General features: G+C 52.9%; 1 protein-coding gene across 5 annotated transcripts in view; it reads right to left on the bottom strand.

The window, feature by feature from the left end:
• LOC100992963 (tenascin-X) overlaps nucleotides 1–17,825 on the bottom strand; it is a 68,281-nt gene that overhangs the window by 14,365 nt on the left and 36,091 nt on the right. For 2 of the 5 annotated variants that reach the window (XM_063605246.1, XM_063605247.1), the window contains exons 14-24: nucleotides 14,604–14,891; nucleotides 14,030–14,338; nucleotides 13,293–13,607; nucleotides 12,861–13,178; nucleotides 12,132–12,455; nucleotides 9,290–9,586; nucleotides 6,612–6,938; nucleotides 5,853–6,176; nucleotides 2,512–2,844; nucleotides 1,040–1,363; nucleotides 305–628 (exon numbers count right to left, since the gene is read on the bottom strand). In XM_063605246.1, coding sequence (XP_063461316.1) covers nucleotides 305–628; nucleotides 1,040–1,363; nucleotides 2,512–2,844; nucleotides 5,853–6,176; nucleotides 6,612–6,938; nucleotides 9,290–9,586; nucleotides 12,132–12,455; nucleotides 12,861–13,178; nucleotides 13,293–13,607; nucleotides 14,030–14,338; nucleotides 14,604–14,891 — 3,483 coding nt within the window. Of the gene's footprint in view, nucleotides 1–304; nucleotides 629–1,039; nucleotides 1,364–2,511; nucleotides 2,845–5,852; nucleotides 6,177–6,611; nucleotides 6,939–9,289; nucleotides 9,587–12,131; nucleotides 12,456–12,860; nucleotides 13,179–13,292; nucleotides 13,608–14,029; nucleotides 14,339–14,603; nucleotides 14,892–16,468; nucleotides 16,763–17,825 lie in introns of all 5 variants that reach the window. The other 3 variants (XM_063605250.1, XM_063605248.1, XM_063605249.1) reach the window with 3 other exon arrangements.

The following is a 17,825-nucleotide window of genomic DNA, read 5'->3' on the forward strand; positions in this document are numbered from 1 at the left end:
CAGAAAAATTCTCTTCAACAGATTTCAAAAGAGGGTCCAATTCCTTTGTCATGAAGAACTTTGCTACTCAAGGGGCGTGATCATGGGCCAGCAGCATCCGCATCATTCCTTGTTGGAAATGCAGAATCTCTGGCCCTAGCCCAAACCTGTTGAACCCCAATCTGCCTCTTAGCAAGATCCCCAAGCATGGAAACGTGCAAAAGAAGCCCGGCTGGTGAGAATATTTTTGTTTTCATGAAGTTGCAGAGAAAGCAACATCTTCTAGGGCCATCTTCCCCACTCTGCCTCACTCACAAACACTCACCTGTCACACCCATGGTGGACACCGGGCCCACACGCCGCCCCTCGTGGAGGCCGTACAGGTGCATCTTGTATTTGTGCCCAGGCTCCAGGCCCCCCACGGTGACCTCGCTCTCCTCGCCCCTGACACGCACCACCTGGGGCCGCCCGTCCCTGTCCTTGTACTGCATGGTGAAGGAGTCGAAGTGGCCCTGGGGGACGGTCCAGGAGAGGCTCAGCGAGTCAGGGGAGGATCCTGTCACTGTCAGCTCCCCCAGGAGCGGCTCCTCAGGGGGCTCCGGGGCCTCAGTGCTGGGTTCCGTGGGGCTGGGGGTCTCTTCCTCTGCAGCTGAGAAAAGGAGATATAGAGAGGATGCCAGGTCCCTGGGGGATGTGCTCAGGTCTTCAAGGGAAGGAGGGAGAAACCACGGCCACTACTGGGTATGTGAGGTCATTTCAGAAAAGCCCATTCTTGGGGCCGGGTGGTCCTGCTCAACTGACAGCTAACACACATGACAAGTTCCAGGGTCAGCTGTAGGGGACCTGGGACAGTCACCAGCACAGCAAAACTCCTGATGGCCCCTCCCTGCTCAGGAGGAGCCAGGGGTCAGCCTCAGAGGAAAGCCCAAGGGGAGCCCCAGCCACAAGCAGGTCTGTGGTGCTGACCGGACCCCTGTCCCATTCCCCACCAGTCATCACCAAAGAGCAAGAGGGTGACCCTCCCACGGCTCCCACCCTGGGGCTCCTATCATCCACTCACCTGTCACCCCAATGGCAGACACGGGGCCCAAGCGCTGGCCACCGTGGAAGCCGTACAGGTTCATCTTGTACTTGTGGTCTGGCTCCAGGCCTGAGATGGTGACCCCGTCCTCGTGCCCTGGCACCCGCACCGCCTTGGGCTGCCCATCCCCATTCCTGTACTGGACCAGGAAGTGGTCAAACTGGCCCTCGGGAACCGTCCAGGACAGGCTGAGGGAGTCGGGGGTGGCATCTGTCACGGTCAGCTCCCCCAGGCGAGGCTTGATGGGGGGCTCAGGGGTCATGGTAGGCACTGCTTGGGTGGTCTCGGCTTCATCCTCTGGAGCTGGACAGACACGTGTGGGGAGAGTGAGGTCCCTGGCTCCTCAGTTCAGCATAGAAAGGATGTGTCACAAAACACAAAGTGCCCAAGAGCAGGACGATGCTGCCCACGGTGCCTCCGGCACAGCTCTTCTTCCTCTCCTCTCCTGCGGCCTTTCCTATCCCTCACCCTGACCTCCCTGCCCTCGGCCCCCACCTCACCCCCACCTCCCAACACCCAGGCCACCTCTCCCTGTCCCTCCAGCACCACCTCTCTTTTGAGCACAGCTCCACTTGGCCTCTGCACCCCTGGCCTCCCAGCACTGGGGTCTCTTCGCCATCTTTTGTTCACTGGGCTTCTGTCTTTGCTCCGCAACAAGCTCAGCACACTCCTCCCAAGGCCAGAGCCTGGGGTGTGTTCCTGGATCCAGCTCCTCACCAGCTGCCAGCAGCCTCAGAGCATCTTTACCCTGAATTCCCCTGGATACCTTCCTCCCCCACCTCCAGTCCCCAGTCGTAGTTTGAGCCACTGTCACCTCTCACCAGGGCCACCAACTGCCTACTGGCCTCCCTGCCTCCAGGCTCCCTGCCACCCCATCCCCATCTTCAGCCCCCATGGATGAGCTTCACACAGGCACAGCTGCTGGGGCCATCTCAACACAGACCTGGGCAACCACATCCTCATCCCTGGGAGACCCCAGGCCTGGTGAGTGGTCCCCTCCTCTGCTCCCACACTTCAGGATGAGATACTCACCGCAAAGGACACCCCACTCAATCCTCAGTGCCTCTCATGTGCCATGCTCTTTCTAGCCTCCTGGCCTTTGCACCAGCTATGATTATCTGACACACTTCACCTTCTCTTTAAAGCTGTCACCAAGCTAAGGCATGCCTGGTCTCAGGTCCTGGCTGTCCCCTGGGTACCCATGGGCAGGGTGACTTAGGCGTCCCTGTCTGGTCCTGACCTGAGCCCTGGGCCTCCCTATCACATGCTCACCCGCCTTTGCTTCATTTGCTGGATTGCAGCCTGTCTCTCCATGACATGTCTTTCCATAATGTTGCTATATTCCTTTCACTGTGAGCCCCATCAAGACAGAAATATGTATAGGAAAATGGTAGAGAAGGGCACATTTTCTAGGGCTGTCTTCCACCCCTGCCCCACCCACACTCACTCACCTGTGATGCCCACGGCAGACACCGGGCCCAGGCGCTGCCCCTCGTGGAGGCCGTACAGGTGCATCTTGTACTTGCGCCCAGGCTCCAGGCCCCTCACAGTGACCTCACTCTCCTGGCCCCCAACACGCACCACCTGGGGCCGCCCGTCCCTGTCCTTGTACTGCACGGTGAAGGAGTCAAAGCGGCCCTGGGCGACGGTCCAGGAAAGGCTCAGCGAGTCAGGGGAGGATCCTGTCACTGTCAGCTCCCCCAGGAGAGGCTCCTCGGGGGGCTCTGGGGCCTCTGTGCCTGGTTCTGTAGGGCTGGGGGTCTCGTCCACATCCTCTTGTGGGGCTGAAAGGTAATATAGGGGGATACAGAGTTTAAGGGTTTAAGGGCGACTTGCTTTGCTGGTGCTGTCAACAGAGGTCATACATCAAATGCGCCCCTCCAGAGCAGGCTGAGGGCTGGGGCAGCTTTGTGTTCGCCATTCAGTGACTCTTGGAATAAGAGCCGGTGAGGTATCCCTGAGCCCCCGGCCTGTACTGCTGGCAGAGCTGCACTGTTAGAAACCTCCAGAAGGCAACTGAGACATAGTATCAGGAGCCAAAGTAATTCTCATTTCCTTTGACCCAATAATCCCAGTTCTGGGCATCTGTCCTAAGAAAATTATTAAAGCAGGAAAAAGTTATAGCATGGAAGAACTCACGATGGGGTTATTCATGACAGCAGATGTGTCAGGAACACAAATGACCCATAGAAGATGATTAATTTTGTTATAGTGCTTTCACCGCAACGCATCAAATAACCATTGAAACGATGATGAATGCTGGTTGTGTAGCCGCGAGGTGAATGATTACAATGTACTTGTGTACAAAAAAGGAAGAGCCAAGAACTTTATGAACACTGATTGCAACTTTAAAACACGCTCTGCGTGCAAAATACAGGAAGGGAATGTGCACTACACACATTGTTATTAATGCCGGCAGCTGGGGGAGAAAGTAGGACTATGAGATTCTTGTTTTCTGTTTTTCAAGCTTTCCACATAATGTTGCTGTATTATTTTCACTAGAAAAACGTGGGCTAAAAAAGAAATTCTGGGCTGGGAGCAGTGGTTCACGCCTGTAATCCTAGCATTTTGGGAGGCCGAGGCGGGTGGATCACCTGAGGTTGGGAATTCGAGTCTAGCTTGGCCAATATCATGAAACCCGGTCTCTACTGAAAATACAAAAATTAGCCAGGCGTGGTGGCATGCACCTGTAATCCCAGCTACTCAGGAGGCTGAGGCAGGACAATCACTTGAACCTGGGAGGCAGAGGTTGCAGTGAGCTGAGATCACACCACTGCACTCCAGCCTGGGCAACAGAGTGAGACAGTCTCAGAAAAAAAAAAAAAAAGAAAAGAAAAAGAAAGAAAGAAATTCTGGGCTACAACAATTAATAATTGAGTGTGGGGTGGGGGTGGGGCAGCAATACAGATGGAACAGGAGGGGCAGGGGTGGGTCCCTCAGCCTGTCCTCTGTCAGTTCTGTGGTTCCCCACAGTGGAGATAGGAACACAAAACTGAACGTGGACCAGGACAGCTTACCCCCAGAGTATGAATTTTTCTAATGTTCATTTTCCAATAATTTCCCTATTCCCCCTGTTTCCCAACACTCAGATGGTCCTCTGAACATGCATATGGAAATGAGGCCTCTCCCCCAGGAATCGGGGATGCTGAGTGAGAGTGCTTCCTCTGTCTGGATGGCCTTTGGGAGATGAGCTCGCACCTCACTTGGTGCCACAGAGGTGGCGACCTGCCCTGCAAGAGACCGCCTCTCAGCAGGGCTGATTCTTCCCCATCGGTAGGAATTCTCGAAAAATACTCTAAGCCAGGCATAACAACCTGCCTGAGGATGACTTAGAAAAGGCAGCCTGACTGAACATTTGGAATTCAATTAACCTCATGATCTCCACCCCTCCAATTTCTTATGGACTAGAAATTTTGCACTTCCTCATATTTAGAAATGAAATAAGTCTGGCTGGGCGCAGTGGCTCATGCCTGTAATCCCAGCACTTTGGGAGGCTGAGGCGGGCAGATCACCTGAGGTCAGGAGTTTGAGCAGCCTGACCAACATGGAGAAACTCCCTCTCTACTAAAAATACAAAATTAGCCAGATGTGGTGGCACATGCCTGTAATCCCAGCTACTCGGGAGGCTGAGGCAGGAGAATCGCTTGAATCCAGGAGGCAGAGGTTGTAGTGAGCCGAGATCACGCCATTGCACTCCAGCCTGGGCGACAAGAGCGAAACTTCATCTCAAAAAAAAAAGAAGGAAATAAATGAAATAAGCCGCAAGAGTGATAGAGGAGTAGGACAGATGGAGTGTAAAGAAGGAGAAGACATTATATATTTTCTCTTTTCCCTTTCCCTGATTGTAAAAGAAATGTTTGCCATTTAAGAAAATTTGGACTATGCAGAATAGAATAATACAGAAAAAAATGTGCTGGAACATTCTATTCTATCTAACAAATCAGGCAACCCGTGGGATGTGTTTCTTTCCAGTCTTCTTGCCATGCCTGTTACTTTCAAATGGTTGTGATTAGCATCCTTACAAAAATTTGGGCTCCTTTTTCTTCTTTTTTGAGACTGAGTTTGGCTGTATCTGCCAGGCTGGAGTGCAGTGGTGATCTCGGCTCACTGCAACTTCTGCCTCCCGGGTTCAAGCAATTCTCGTGCCTCCACCTCCCAAGTAACTGGGATTACAGGCATGTGCCACCATGCTTGGCTAATTTTTGTAGTTTTAGTAGAGATGGGGTTTCACCATGTTGGCTAGACTGGTCTGGAACTCCTGACCTCAGGTGATCAGCCCGCCTCGGCCTCCCAAAGTGCTGGGATTACAGGCGTGAGCCACTGTGCCCAGCCTAGGCTCTCTTTTTTCAATGTAACATTATAAAGTAAGGGTCTTATGTTAAAACATTTCAGTGGCGGCATAATAGCTCTTTTTATAGATGTTGCCTAAATTATTTAGTCATCCCAACGTGGTTTGACGTTGGATTGTTTCTCTTGTGTGCATTTGTGTATGTGGTTATAACAAAGAATGCTGTTATTAAGATGGAAAGAAAGGAAAATTCTCGTAAGTCAGGCTTGGTGTGTGCCTGACATATTTCACTCTTGGAGGTTATCAGTGGTTGACCATTAGAGGGAGGCCACGCCAAAGTGAACAAGCAAACCGCTAGCATAGGCCACAGCCACAGGGCACAGAGGGAGGGCAGGACACAGGAGACAAGTCTGGACCCACAGGGCTTGGTGAAAGGGCACAGCAGTAAACCAGGTACCCATGAGGGAAAGGTGGTTACCCCCTGAGACTCCAAGCACTACTCACCAGTCACACCCACGGTGGACACCGGGCCCATGCGCCGGCCCTCGTGGAGGCCGTACAGGTGCATCTTGTATTTGCGCCCAGGCTCCAGGCCCCCAACGGTGACCTCGCTCTCCTCGCCCCCAACACGCACCACCTGGGGCCGCCCGTCCCTGTCCTTGTACTGCACGGTGAAGGAGTCGAAGCGGCCCTGGGGGACGGTCCAGGAGAGGCTCAGCGAGTCAGGGGAGGATCCTGTCACTGTCAGCTCCCCCAGGAGCGGCTCCTCAGGGGGCTCCGGGGCCTCAGTGCTGGGTTCTGTTGGGCTGGGGGTCTCTTCCTCTGCAGCTGAGAAAAAGGGACACAGAGAGGATGGCAGGGTCCCTGGGGGATGTGCTCACGTCGTGGGGAAAAGGAGGGAGAAGCCTATGACTAGGGGACATATGAAATAGCCAAGGCTATGACTAGGGGACCTGAGGTCAGTTCAGAGAGGCCCATTCTTGGGGTCCTGCTCAGCTGACAGCTAACACACATGACAAGTTCAGGGTCAGCTGTGGGGGACCTGGCACAGCCACCAGCACAGCAAAACTCCCAATGGCCCCTCCCTGCTCAGGGGGAGCCAGGGGTCAACCACATAGGAAGGCCCAAGGGGAGCCCCAGCCCCAGCCACAAGCAGGTCTGTGGTGCTGACCAGACCCGTCCCATTCCCCACCAGTCATCACCAAAGAGCAAGAGAGTGACCCTCCCATGGCTCCCACCCTGGGGCTCCCATCGTCCACTCACCTGTCACCCCGATGGCAGACACGGGGCCCACGCGCTGGCCACCGTGGAAGCCGTACAGGTTCATCTTGTACTTGTGGTCTGGCTCCAGGCCGGAGATGGTGACCCTGTCCTCATGTCCTGGCACCCGTGTTGCCTTGGGCTGCCCATCCCCATTCTTGTACTGGACCAGGAAGTGGTCAAACTGTCCCTCGGGAACCGTCCAGGACAGGCTGAGGGAGTCAGGGGTCGCATCTGTCACGGTCAGCTCCTCCAGGCGAGGCTTGATGGGGGGTTCAGGGGTGGGAGGTTCTGTGGAGGCTGGGGCCATTTCTTCATCCTTTCCTGGGGCTGCATCAGAAAACAGAATGGGTGGGTGTGCCTGGTGGGCCTCCTTTTAACCAAGGGACTCTGGGATTCTCTTAGACACACCAGGGGCTCACAGTCTGGATGCTGGTGCCCCAAGCTTAGAATATCATTTTTCTGCTTTGAATGTTCAGTTAACACCACACCTGTGGTGAAGTCATGATGCTCAGGTGGCATCCCTGTGATGCTCAGTGTGCAGGCCTGGAACCCTTAGGAGCTGCCAAGCAAATTTGTTTTGCAGGACAGAATTGATGCTTTATAAGAACACCAACCAGGGCCGGGTGTGGTGGCTCAGGCCTGTAATCTCAGCACTTTGGGAGGCCGAGGCGGGCGGATCATGAGGTCAGGAGATTGAGACCATCCTGGCTAACACTGTGAAACCCTGTCTTTACTAAAAATACAAAAAATTAGCCAGGCGTGTTGGCGGGCACCTGTAGTCCCAGCTACTCAGGAGGCTGAGGCAGGAGAATGGCATGAACCCAGGAGGCGGAGCTTGCGGGGAGCCGAGATCACGCCACTGCACTCCATCGTGGGAGACAGCGAGACTCCTTCTCAAGAAACAAACAAACAAACAAAAACAAACAAACAAAAACAAACAAACAAACAAAAAACAGCAACCAGGGCCGGGCGTGTGGCTCAGGCCTGTAATCCCAGCACTTTGGGAGGCCGAGGCGGGCGGATCACCTGAGGTCAGGAGCTTGAGACCAGCCTGGCCAACATGGCGAAATCCTGTCTGTACTAAAAATACAAAAATTAGCCAGATGTGCTGGTGCATGCCTGTAATCCCAGCTACTCGGAAGGCTGAGGCAGGAGAACTGCTTGGACCCGGGAGGCAGAGGTTGCAATGAGCTGAGATCGCACCACGGCACTCCAGCCTGAGAGCCTGGGTGACAGAGTGAGACTCCATCTCAAAATAAAGGAAAAAAAAAAAAAGAAAACAAAGAACACCAACCAAACACAACAGGCAAGTTGTATCAGGAGGTTCATCCACCTGGGCTTGGAAATTCCACCTAATCCTGAGCATTTTTAGAAACCAACTTAGATTTTATAGCTGAGGGTAGAGAGATGAGACCACATGAGGGCATCTTTGCAGCTGAGTTGTCTCTGGACCTTGCAGTAGCTCTGCTAACTTACGGCAGAGAGAGCACCTCTAGTGATGCCAGTTCTTTTGGCCCGTGTGAAATCAATTGCTTTGTTTTCATTGATTTCTTTAATCTTTTCTGCTCTTCATAGGGTTTTATTCTGCCTTGATAGTGGTATTACAAATTCATCACATTTCATTTGTCTGTTCTTTTTGAGAACTGAGTCTTAAGCATCTAGGGGGTAACAGCTATAAAAGAGCTTACAAAAGCATCAAAGAGCCGAGTTACAGGGTAATGAAGGGAAAATGCCTTATTAAGTTGTGCACATGGCCAATATTTACAATTAAAGTAATAGTATCCATGTTAACAGGATTCAGTGTTGTTTTAAAAATAAATGGGTATTAATTTGGGGGCTTAGAGAACACATACAATTTTTCCCACTGAAATCAGTGATAATTATGAGAATTTGCCTTAAGCGGTTTTCAGGAACTACCTACCTTCCTCAGAAGGGAAAGACTGCAGTTATCTCTCATTGTGTGTGAGAGCCAAGCCACACTCCCACCCACCCTTCACGACAGGTATGGTTATTCCTTCTTTACAGATGAGGAAAAGGATGTACAGAGAGGTTGTGTGTCTGTTTTTTGTTTGCTTGTTTTGTTTTTTTGAGACAGAGTCTCACTCTGTCACACAGGCTGGAGTGCAGTGGCTCGATCTCGGCTCACTGCAACCTCCGCCTCCTGGGTTCAAGCGATTCTCCTGCCTTAGCCTCCCGAGTAGCTGGGACTACAGGCATGTGCCACCACACCCAGCTAATTTTTGTATTTTTAGTAGAGATGGGGGTTTCACGATGTTGGCCAGGCTGGTCTCGAACTCCTGACCTCAGGTGATCTGCCCCCTTCGGCCTCCCAAAGTGCTGGGATTACAGGCGTGAGCCACCGTGCCCAGACAGGTTGTGTGAGTCTCTTGAGGACACACAGCTCAAATGGGCTGAGGCTATGGTCAACCCCAGGTGTGCCTCAGTCTGTGTTATTTTCCTGGTCCCCCACCTCTTTGGGAACCCAAAAAGCCCATGTGTAACGGGCAGAAGACCTGGGGCAATACCAAAGGCTCGGAGTGAAGGCACCAGCAGAACCATTCCCAGGAGCCTGGGAGGCTTGGTCTCAGGGAAAGTGAAATAAAGCCACCAGATACTGACAATAAAGGGGAAACTGAGTCTAGTTCAGGGCAGGGCCCAGTGCCCTACTGCACACTCACCAGTTAAACCAACAGCAGACACGGGGCCCACGCGCTGGCCACCGTGGAAGCCGTACAGGTTCATCTTGTACTTGTGGTCTGGCTCCAGGCCCGAGATGGTGACCCCATCCTCGTGTCCCGGCACCCGCACCGCCTTGGGCTGCCCGTCCCCATTCTTATACTGGACCAAGAAATGGTCAAACTGGCCCTCGGGGACTGTCCAGGAGAGGCTGAGGGAGTCGGAGGTGATGTCTCTCACTGTCATCTCCCCTAGGCGCAGCTTTGCAAGAGGAGCATCAGGGGACTCCTCTTCGGAGGCTAGGAAGAGATAGAATCTTTTCTCTTGCTGCAAGGAGGTGTTGATGCCCCAGCTGTCTTGAATTCAGGTCAGAAGGTGGGCCCAGTCTGGCCCTAACTTAAGATCGATTTCTGATTATAATCATAATCAGATTTTGTGGCTTCCTTATGGTCCCTCAACCATGCCAGGCAGCCTCCTACCTCAGTACTTTTACAATGACTGTTCCCTCTACCTAAATGTTCTTTCCCCAGATATCTTCATGGCTCATCCCCACACTTCCTTTAAGTCTTTGTTCAAAAGCCACCTTCTTCTGTGGGCCTTCCCTGATTACTCTATTTAAAATTTCAGTTTTCTCAATTGCAATGTATCCTCCTTCTATAGACCTGATTTCAGCAACAAATTGGGAAACAACGATTATGAGACACTCGGGAGACTGTAGCACTACCTGGATACTTGATATCAAGGCATGATTGTTCACTTATTAAGGTATGCTAATTGTATTGTGGAATTTTATTATTTATTTATTTATTTTTTGACACAGTCTCACTCTGTCTCCCAGGCTGGAGTGCAGTGGCACGATCTTGGCTCACTGCAACCTCCACCTCCTGGGTGCAAGCAATTTCTTGTGCCTCAACCCCCACCAAGTAGCTGGGACTACAGGCACGTGCCACCACGCTCCGCTTTTTTGTACTTTTAAAAATTTTTTATTATTATTATTTTTTTTAGTAGAGACGGGGTTTCACCATGTTGGTCAGGCTGGTCTCGAACTCTTTACCTCAAGTGATCCACCTGCCTTGGCCTCCCAAAGTGCTGGGATTACAAGCGTGAACCACCTCACCTGGCCATATTGTGGATTTTTTAAAAATAATTTTTTTAAAAAGAGATATACCTTTAAATATTTAGTGATGAAAGCATAGGATGTCTGTGGTTCGTTTTAAAATACTGCAGTAGTATAACCACACAATGCAATACTGTTTGGCAATAAAAAGCAGTGTAGTGGCTGAGAGAGAGCAGGTGGCTCATGCCTGCTATCCCAGCACTTTGTAAGGCCCAGGCAGGAGGATTCCTTGAAGCCAGGAGTTTGATATCAGCCTGGGTAACACTGTGAGACCCCATCTCTACAAAAAAAATTTTTTTAATTAGCTGAGCGTGGTGGCGAGCACCTGTGGCCCCAGCTACCTGGGGGGCTGAGATGGGAGGATGGCTTGAGCCCAGGAGTTTGGGGCTGCAGTGAGCTATGATCATGCCACTGCACTATAGCCTCGGCAATAGAGTGGGAATTTGTCTCAAAAAAAAAATCAATCAATCAATCAATCAATCAATCAATAGCAATGTAGTAAATATAGTACTTCTACATGCTACATCGATGAACCTCAAAAACATTGTGCTCAGTGAAAGAAGCTAGACACAAAAGAATACATATTGTTTGATTCCATTTATACGAAATGTTCTGAAAAAGCAATCTACAGAGAAAAAAGTAGATTAGTTATAAACTAGGGCTGAGGTAGGAATGGGTCTGGACCCAAGATTTCTTTTGGGGGTGATGGAAAAGTTCTAAAATTAGATCGTGGTGATGGCTGCACAAGTAGGTAAAGATACGAAAATCAGTAAGTTGTACACTAAAAACAAGTGTATTTTATGCCACATGAATTATATCTCCATAAAGGTGTTAATAAAGAAAACATTCAGGCCAGGTGTGGCGGCTCACGCCTGGAATCCTATCACTTTGGCTGAGGTGGGAGGATAACTTGAGCCCAGGAGTTCGAGACTGGCCTGGGCAACATGGCTAAACCCTGTCTCTACAAAACATACAAAAAATTAGCCGGGCATGGTGGAGTGCACTTGTAGTCCCAGCTATTCGGGAGGCTGAAGTGGGAGGATCCCTTAAGCCCAGGAGGTTGAGGCTGCAGTACAGTGAACTGTGACTGTGCCAGTACACTCCAGCCCAGGCGACAGAGTGAGACCTTGTCTAAAAAGAAAGAAAGAAAAGAAAAGAAAAGAAAAGAATGAAAGAAAGAAAGAAAGAGAAAGAAAGAAAGAAAGAGAAAGAAAGAAAGAAAAAGAAAGAAAGAAAGAAAGAAAGAAAGAAAAACATTCTAGTGATTCTAGTGGAGGAAGTGGGTGGGGCAGAGATGAGCCAGACTGGCCAGAAGTTGATATTTGATTGAAGGAGGATGGCAGGGTCTTTGTACTATTCTTTCTGTTTATACATTTGAAATTTTATTTAACAAATACTTATTAATTTAATTAATTTGTATTTCAAAAATGTGTTCCAATCTCACAAAAAGAGTTATGTATAGAGTTCCAAGGAAAAGCGGAGAGCCACAAACCAGCCAGTGAATCACCTCCCAAGAGGCCTCAGTCCCTGGGGGCCTTTCCCATATGGCTCCGACACTTCTCCTGGATTTGCTCTCTCTGTCCCCAGATCACACCTGTCCTGAGGCTTTAGTGAACAGGGTGTATTACAGGTTTCAGGTCTTGGGGTCCTGGGTCCCTAGTGGAGGAGATGCTGGAGGCTGTACTTTGCTAAGAGCCAACCCAGAGGGCTCTGCAGTGCACACTCACCCGTGACGCCCACAGCAGACACTGGGCCCACGCGCCGCCCCTCGTGGAGGCCGTACAGGTGCATCTTGTACTTGCGCCCAGGCTCCAGGCCCCCCACAGTGACTTCACTCTCCTCGCCCCCAACACGCACCACCTGGGGCCGCCCGTTCCTGTCCTTGTACTGCACGGTGAAGGAGTCGAAGCGGCCCTGGGGGACGGTCCAGGAGAGGCTCAGCGAGTCAGGGGAGGATCCTGTCACTGTCAGCTCCCCCAGGAGCGGCTCCTCAGCGGGCTCCGGGGCCTCCATGCTGGGTTCTGTGGGGCTGGGGGTCTCTTCCTCTGCAGCTGAGAAGGAGGGAGAGAGAGTGAGGGGGATGTCCTTGGGTCCTGGGGAAAAGGAGGGAGAAGCCAAGGCTATGACTGGGGGACCCGAGGTCAGTTCAGAGAGGCCTACTCTTGGGGCTGGGTGGTACTGTTCAGCTGACAGCTAACACAAATGACAAGTTCCAGGGTCAGCTGTGGGGGACCTGGGACAGCCACCAGCACAGCAAAATTCCCGATGGCCCCTCTCTGTTCAGGAGGAGCCAGTGGTCAACCTCACAGGAAGGCCCAAGGGGAGCCCCAGCCCCAGCCACAAGCAGGTCTGTGGTGCTGACCAGACCCCTGTCCCATTCCCCACCAGTCATCACCAAAGAGCAAGAGGGTGACCCTCCCATGGCTCCCACCCTGGGGCTCCCATCATCCACTCACCTGTCACCCCGACGACAGACACGGGCCCCATGCGCTGGCCACCGTGGAAGCCGTACAGGTTCATCTTGTATTTATGGTCTGGCTCCAGGCCCGAGATGGTGACCCCTTCCTCATGCCCTGGCACCCTCACTGCCTTGGGCTGCCCATCTCCATTCCTGTACTGGACCAGGAAGTGGTCAAACTGGCCCTCGGGAACCGTCCAGGACAGGCTGAGGGAGTCAGGGGTGGCATCTGTCACGGTCAGCTCCCCCAGGCGAGGCTTGATCGGGGGCTCGGGGGTTGCGGTGGGAGGTTCTGAAGGCTCCTCCTCCTCCGGGACTGGACAGAGACATGAAAAGAGAGGACTGAGGTGGGCAGGGTATCCGCGGGACTCTGCTGTCCTCTGGACTCTCCCAGCCATCTGAAAGGAGGCATAGTGGGCAGAGTTCTCACCTGTCAGGGCCTCGACATGGACAGGACCTACATGCTTCCCATCACGGAAACCATACAGGGTCACCAGGTATCTGTGGTCGGATTCCAGGCCAGAGAGGGTGATGTCATTCCGGTCGCCTCCTGTACGGACCATTTGGAGTTGCCCGTCTCTATCTGTGTACTGGATTTCGAAGGAGTCAAATTCTCCCTCAGTCACCATCCAGGAGAGATGCAGGGTGTGTGGCGTGGCCTCCTCCACTGTCAACTCCCTGAGGTGGGGCTCAGGCGCTGGAGGGGTCGGGGCCGTGGTCTCAGTTTCCGTTTCTTCCCTGCTGGCTGGTTCACAGAGACAGGTAGAGACAGATGGCTGGTGTGTCGCTGCACCCAGACTCTCAGGAGGAGTGAGGGAGGAGAGGGAGTGAGGGCAAGCAGTCAGCAATCGAAAGACCAGCTTTTGCTGCACATGGGTGAATTTCAAAAGCATTGTGCTAAGTGCAAGAAATGAAACACATTGCATGTGATTCACTGCATGTGATTCCATTACATGGAGAGTCAAAATGCTGTCTCCAGGATGATCGAAAGCAGACAGTGGTTGCTGGAGGCTGGGACTGGGGCAACTGACTCTAAAGGGGCACAAGAAAACTTTCTGGATCAATGGAAATGATATAAAATGGGAAGCTCAGAGATCTTATGGCTCAGTCAGACCAGGAGAGCCAGGCGGGAAGGAGGCACAGGTGTTCCAGCTGCCGCACACTCACCAGTAATGGCGACGGCCGAGATGGGGCCCACACGCTTGCCGCGGTGCAGCCCGTAGAGCAGCAGCTTGTACCTGTGGGCGGGGTCCAGGCCCGGCACGCTGACCTCCCTGAGGCTGCCCTCCACGGGCACCACCTGGGGCTGCCCGTCCCTGTCTTTGTACTGGACCACAAAGGAGTCAAACTGGCCCTCAGGGACTGTCCAGGAGAGGCCCACGGAATTCTGGGTCACGGTGGTCACCTGCAGCTCCTCCCCCAGACGGGGTTTTGGGGGACGCTTTGTTCCAGTATCATCCATAGCACTCTGGGCCTCTGAGATGGAGACACGGAGAGGAAACGGCTGAGCTCTTTCTGGAAGACTGGGTGACCTCGACGGGCAGGATTGAGAGGTCTGGAGACAGGGCTTTGCGTGGCTGAGTCCTGCTGGGCTGTGCTAGGGGCTTGTGCAGGGATGTGGGGAGCTGGATCTGAGCCGAGTGGCTGGGGCCAAATAATGGTAATGGCAGCCACCACAAGTGACCATCTGCTGCTTGGCCTGAGGGGAGCAGAGCAGGGACCTGCAGGGAATGCCCCTCACCCGTGGTGCCGTCGGCAGTGAGGGGGCCATGGCGCTTCTTGCCCAGGAGGCCATAGAGGAGGAATCTGTACTTGCGGCCGGCATCCAGAGGGGTGACAGTGACAGAGCGCTCATGGCCCTCCACAGGCACCACCTGGGGCCCGTCTTTGTCCTTGAACTGGACCACAAAAGAGTCGAACTGGCCCTCAGGAACCGTCCAGGAGAGGCGCAGTGAGTCTGGGGTGGGCTCTGTCACCCACAGCTCCCCAAGGCGGGGTGGGGCCCCTGGGCTGGCGTCACCTCGGGCAACTGGAGAGGAAAGGTTCTTGTGTTTATTTTTTCCAAAACGACTCCTTGACTGCCTCCCTCTGGGGCTGGAAAAACCCAGAACTGCCCAAATGCTCAGTGCTTCCCCAAAATATTTCCATCACCTCCCATCCTCACCACCATCTCCGTCTGGTCCATGCCTCTCTCCCCTTGACCCAAGTGGGGAGGGTCACCTGTCCTGAGTCACCTCCAGGAAAAGAGATTCCCTAGCTCCCTGCCTCGTCTTACTCCCCTTTCTGTCCAGCCTCTTTCCGCCTCTCACAGACTGCTTCCCCAGCAGGGTGCAGCTTCTTACAGACTGGGTCTCTATCTCCTCTTACCCAGGAGCACACGATTTGGCTGTGATTTGGCCAGCCCCTGAGGAAAGGGGTGATTTGGCCGGCCCCAAGGAGCGCAGGATCCCTGATGGGGGCACACGGCAGGTGGGGGGAGGCAGGATGTTATGACACAGGTAGTTCTCACCCTTCTCCGTTCCCTTTCTTATTCTGCACCGGCTGGCCCGGGAGAACTAAGGCTCCCACTGGGCCTGGTGAAGGAGCATGGGCTGCCTGTGAGAATGTTGAGGGGGATGATGCCGGGGAGCTCAGGCAGGGAAGGGATCTGGTGTCTGCCTGAGGAGCCATCCCAGGGCTTGAGAAGGAGCTGGCCTGCTGCCTTCCTGGACGGTGAGGACGTTGACGACATTGTTATTGCAAGTTTTCTGGCAATAGGGAGCCCCCAGGGGCAGGGGAGGGCTTGGACTGAACCCTCGGAAAGGGGCACAGCTGGGCTGGGCTCCTCTGGTTCCCAATTTCTGAGACTTCAGGAGGAGGGCAGAGAAGGAAGGGCAGCCTCTGTAGGAGGCACATATGGGCCCAGACAGGCCTGAGCTAGGAGGGTGAGAACCTGGGTGAGAGTCACAGGGGAGACAGCAAAGACTCTCAGGAGGTGATGGATTCGCAAGGCAGGAAGGGTTCCTGGCTCCCCTCGCCCCTTCTCCCAGCACCCCCAGGCTCCCACATCCACCCTGCAGGAAGAGGCCTGTAGGGGCTTCCCTCATCCAACAAAAGTGGAAATTACGAGAAGAGAGGCAGAGTCAGCAGGGGACAGCAGACCCAGGAACTGGCCCCACTCTCCTGGTCCTCATCTGCTTTGTGGCTTTTCTTTTTTTTTTTTTTTTTTTTGGTCTTTTTTGAGACGGAGTCTGGCTCTATCACCCAGGCTGGAGTGCAGTGGCACAATCTTGGCTCCCTGCAGCCTCCACCTCCTGGGTTCAAGTGATTCTTGTGCCTCAGACTCCCGAGTAGCTGGAATTACTGGCACCCGTCACCACACCCAGCTAATTTTTGTCTTTTTAGTAGAGACAGGGTTTTGACATGTTGGCCAGACTGGTCTCGAACTCCTGACCTGCCTTGGCCTCCCAAAGTGCTGGGATTACAGGCGTGAATCACTGTGCTAGCCCCATGTGGCTTTTCAAATGAGACAGAGCAGGTGGACAAAGGGAAGACTCAGCAGAAGGAGTGAAGAGAAGGGTGGGAAGGCTGTGGCCTCAGGCTCAGCTGTGTAGGGGCCCATCTCACCCATCTTTGCCTCCACAGAGACTGGGCTGCGTCGTTTCCCATCCTGGATCCCAAAGAGCAGGAACTTGTACTTGCGGGAGGGTTCCAGGTCAGGGATAGTGACCTCCCGCTGATCTGCAGCCACGGGCACTACCTGGGGCTGCCCGTCCCTGTCCTTGTACTGAACCACAAAGGAGTCGAATTCACCCTCAGGGACTGTCCACGAGAGGCCCACAGAGTCAGGGGTTATATCTGTCACTGTCAGCTCCCCTAGGCGTGGCTCCAGGGGAGGCTTGGAGGCCTCTGTGGCTGGGGCTGGTGGGAGGGGAGCTGGGATTTGGGAAGACAAAGAACATGGTTGAGATCTCTGAGGGGAGAACCCCTGGGCTTTGAGGGCCTCAGGGGGGCTGTGAACTGAGATGGGGAATAGTTACACCTTTACTTCCAGACCTCTAACTGAAATGCAGCATTTCTTTCCAAAACTAATATAGAAAACCAACCAGAGTAGAATTATTGTGACTTTGTTACCAATAGAAACCACAGATGTTTTCATGTCACCTTAGAGTTATTGCAGAAACTTTAAAATACCTTTTATATCCATCACTGCTTCTAAATTTTGTAGTTTAGTAAACACGCCACCAAGTCCTGTTATTTAATGAACTAGTAAATAAGTCCAAGTATTACTAAATCGTAACTTTGGATTTTTAAGAAATATTTTGGGCCGGGTGCAGTGGCTCACGCCAGGCCGAGGTGGGTGGATCACCTGAGGTCAGGAGTTTGAGGCCAGCCTGGCCAACATGGCGAAACCCTGTCTCTACTAAAAATACAAAAAATTAGCTGGGTGTGGTGGTACGTGCCCGTAATCCCAGTTATTCGGGAGGCTGAGGCAGGAGAATTGCTTGAACCTGGGAAGCGGAGGTTGCAGTGAGCCGAGATCGCGCCATTGCACTCCAGCCTGGATGACAAGAGCAAAACTCCATCTCAAAAATAAAAAAGAAATATTTTGATAACTGTCTATAAATATAATGTTTCCTTTGTAATCCTATACAGCTTATTTTACAGATTTAAAAACATTGCCTTCAGGCGGGGTAGGGGTTTCACCAGATGCCATAGCACAACAATCATGGAGAACCTGTGCCCAGGAAGCCATGAGGGGCAGGAAGGAGCCCGGAGCAAGAGTGAGGCGGCCTCCTGGAGAGATGAAAACTCGCATGGGCTGGGATGGAATGCAGTGCAGGCAGGTGGCAGAGGACTCCTGAGAAGGGACTCAGGATGTAAAGTACTTCGCCTCAACAAAAAAGGGCAGAAGCAGGAGGTGGCAGCTGTGTCCAAGTCACAGCAGGGTTGTAAAGAGAAGGGGTGGAAACAGCTGTGGGCA

Source organism: Pan paniscus, chromosome 5, assembly GCF_029289425.2.
Source record: "Pan paniscus chromosome 5, NHGRI_mPanPan1-v2.0_pri, whole genome shotgun sequence".
Taxonomy (NCBI): domain Eukaryota; kingdom Metazoa; phylum Chordata; class Mammalia; order Primates; family Hominidae; genus Pan; species Pan paniscus.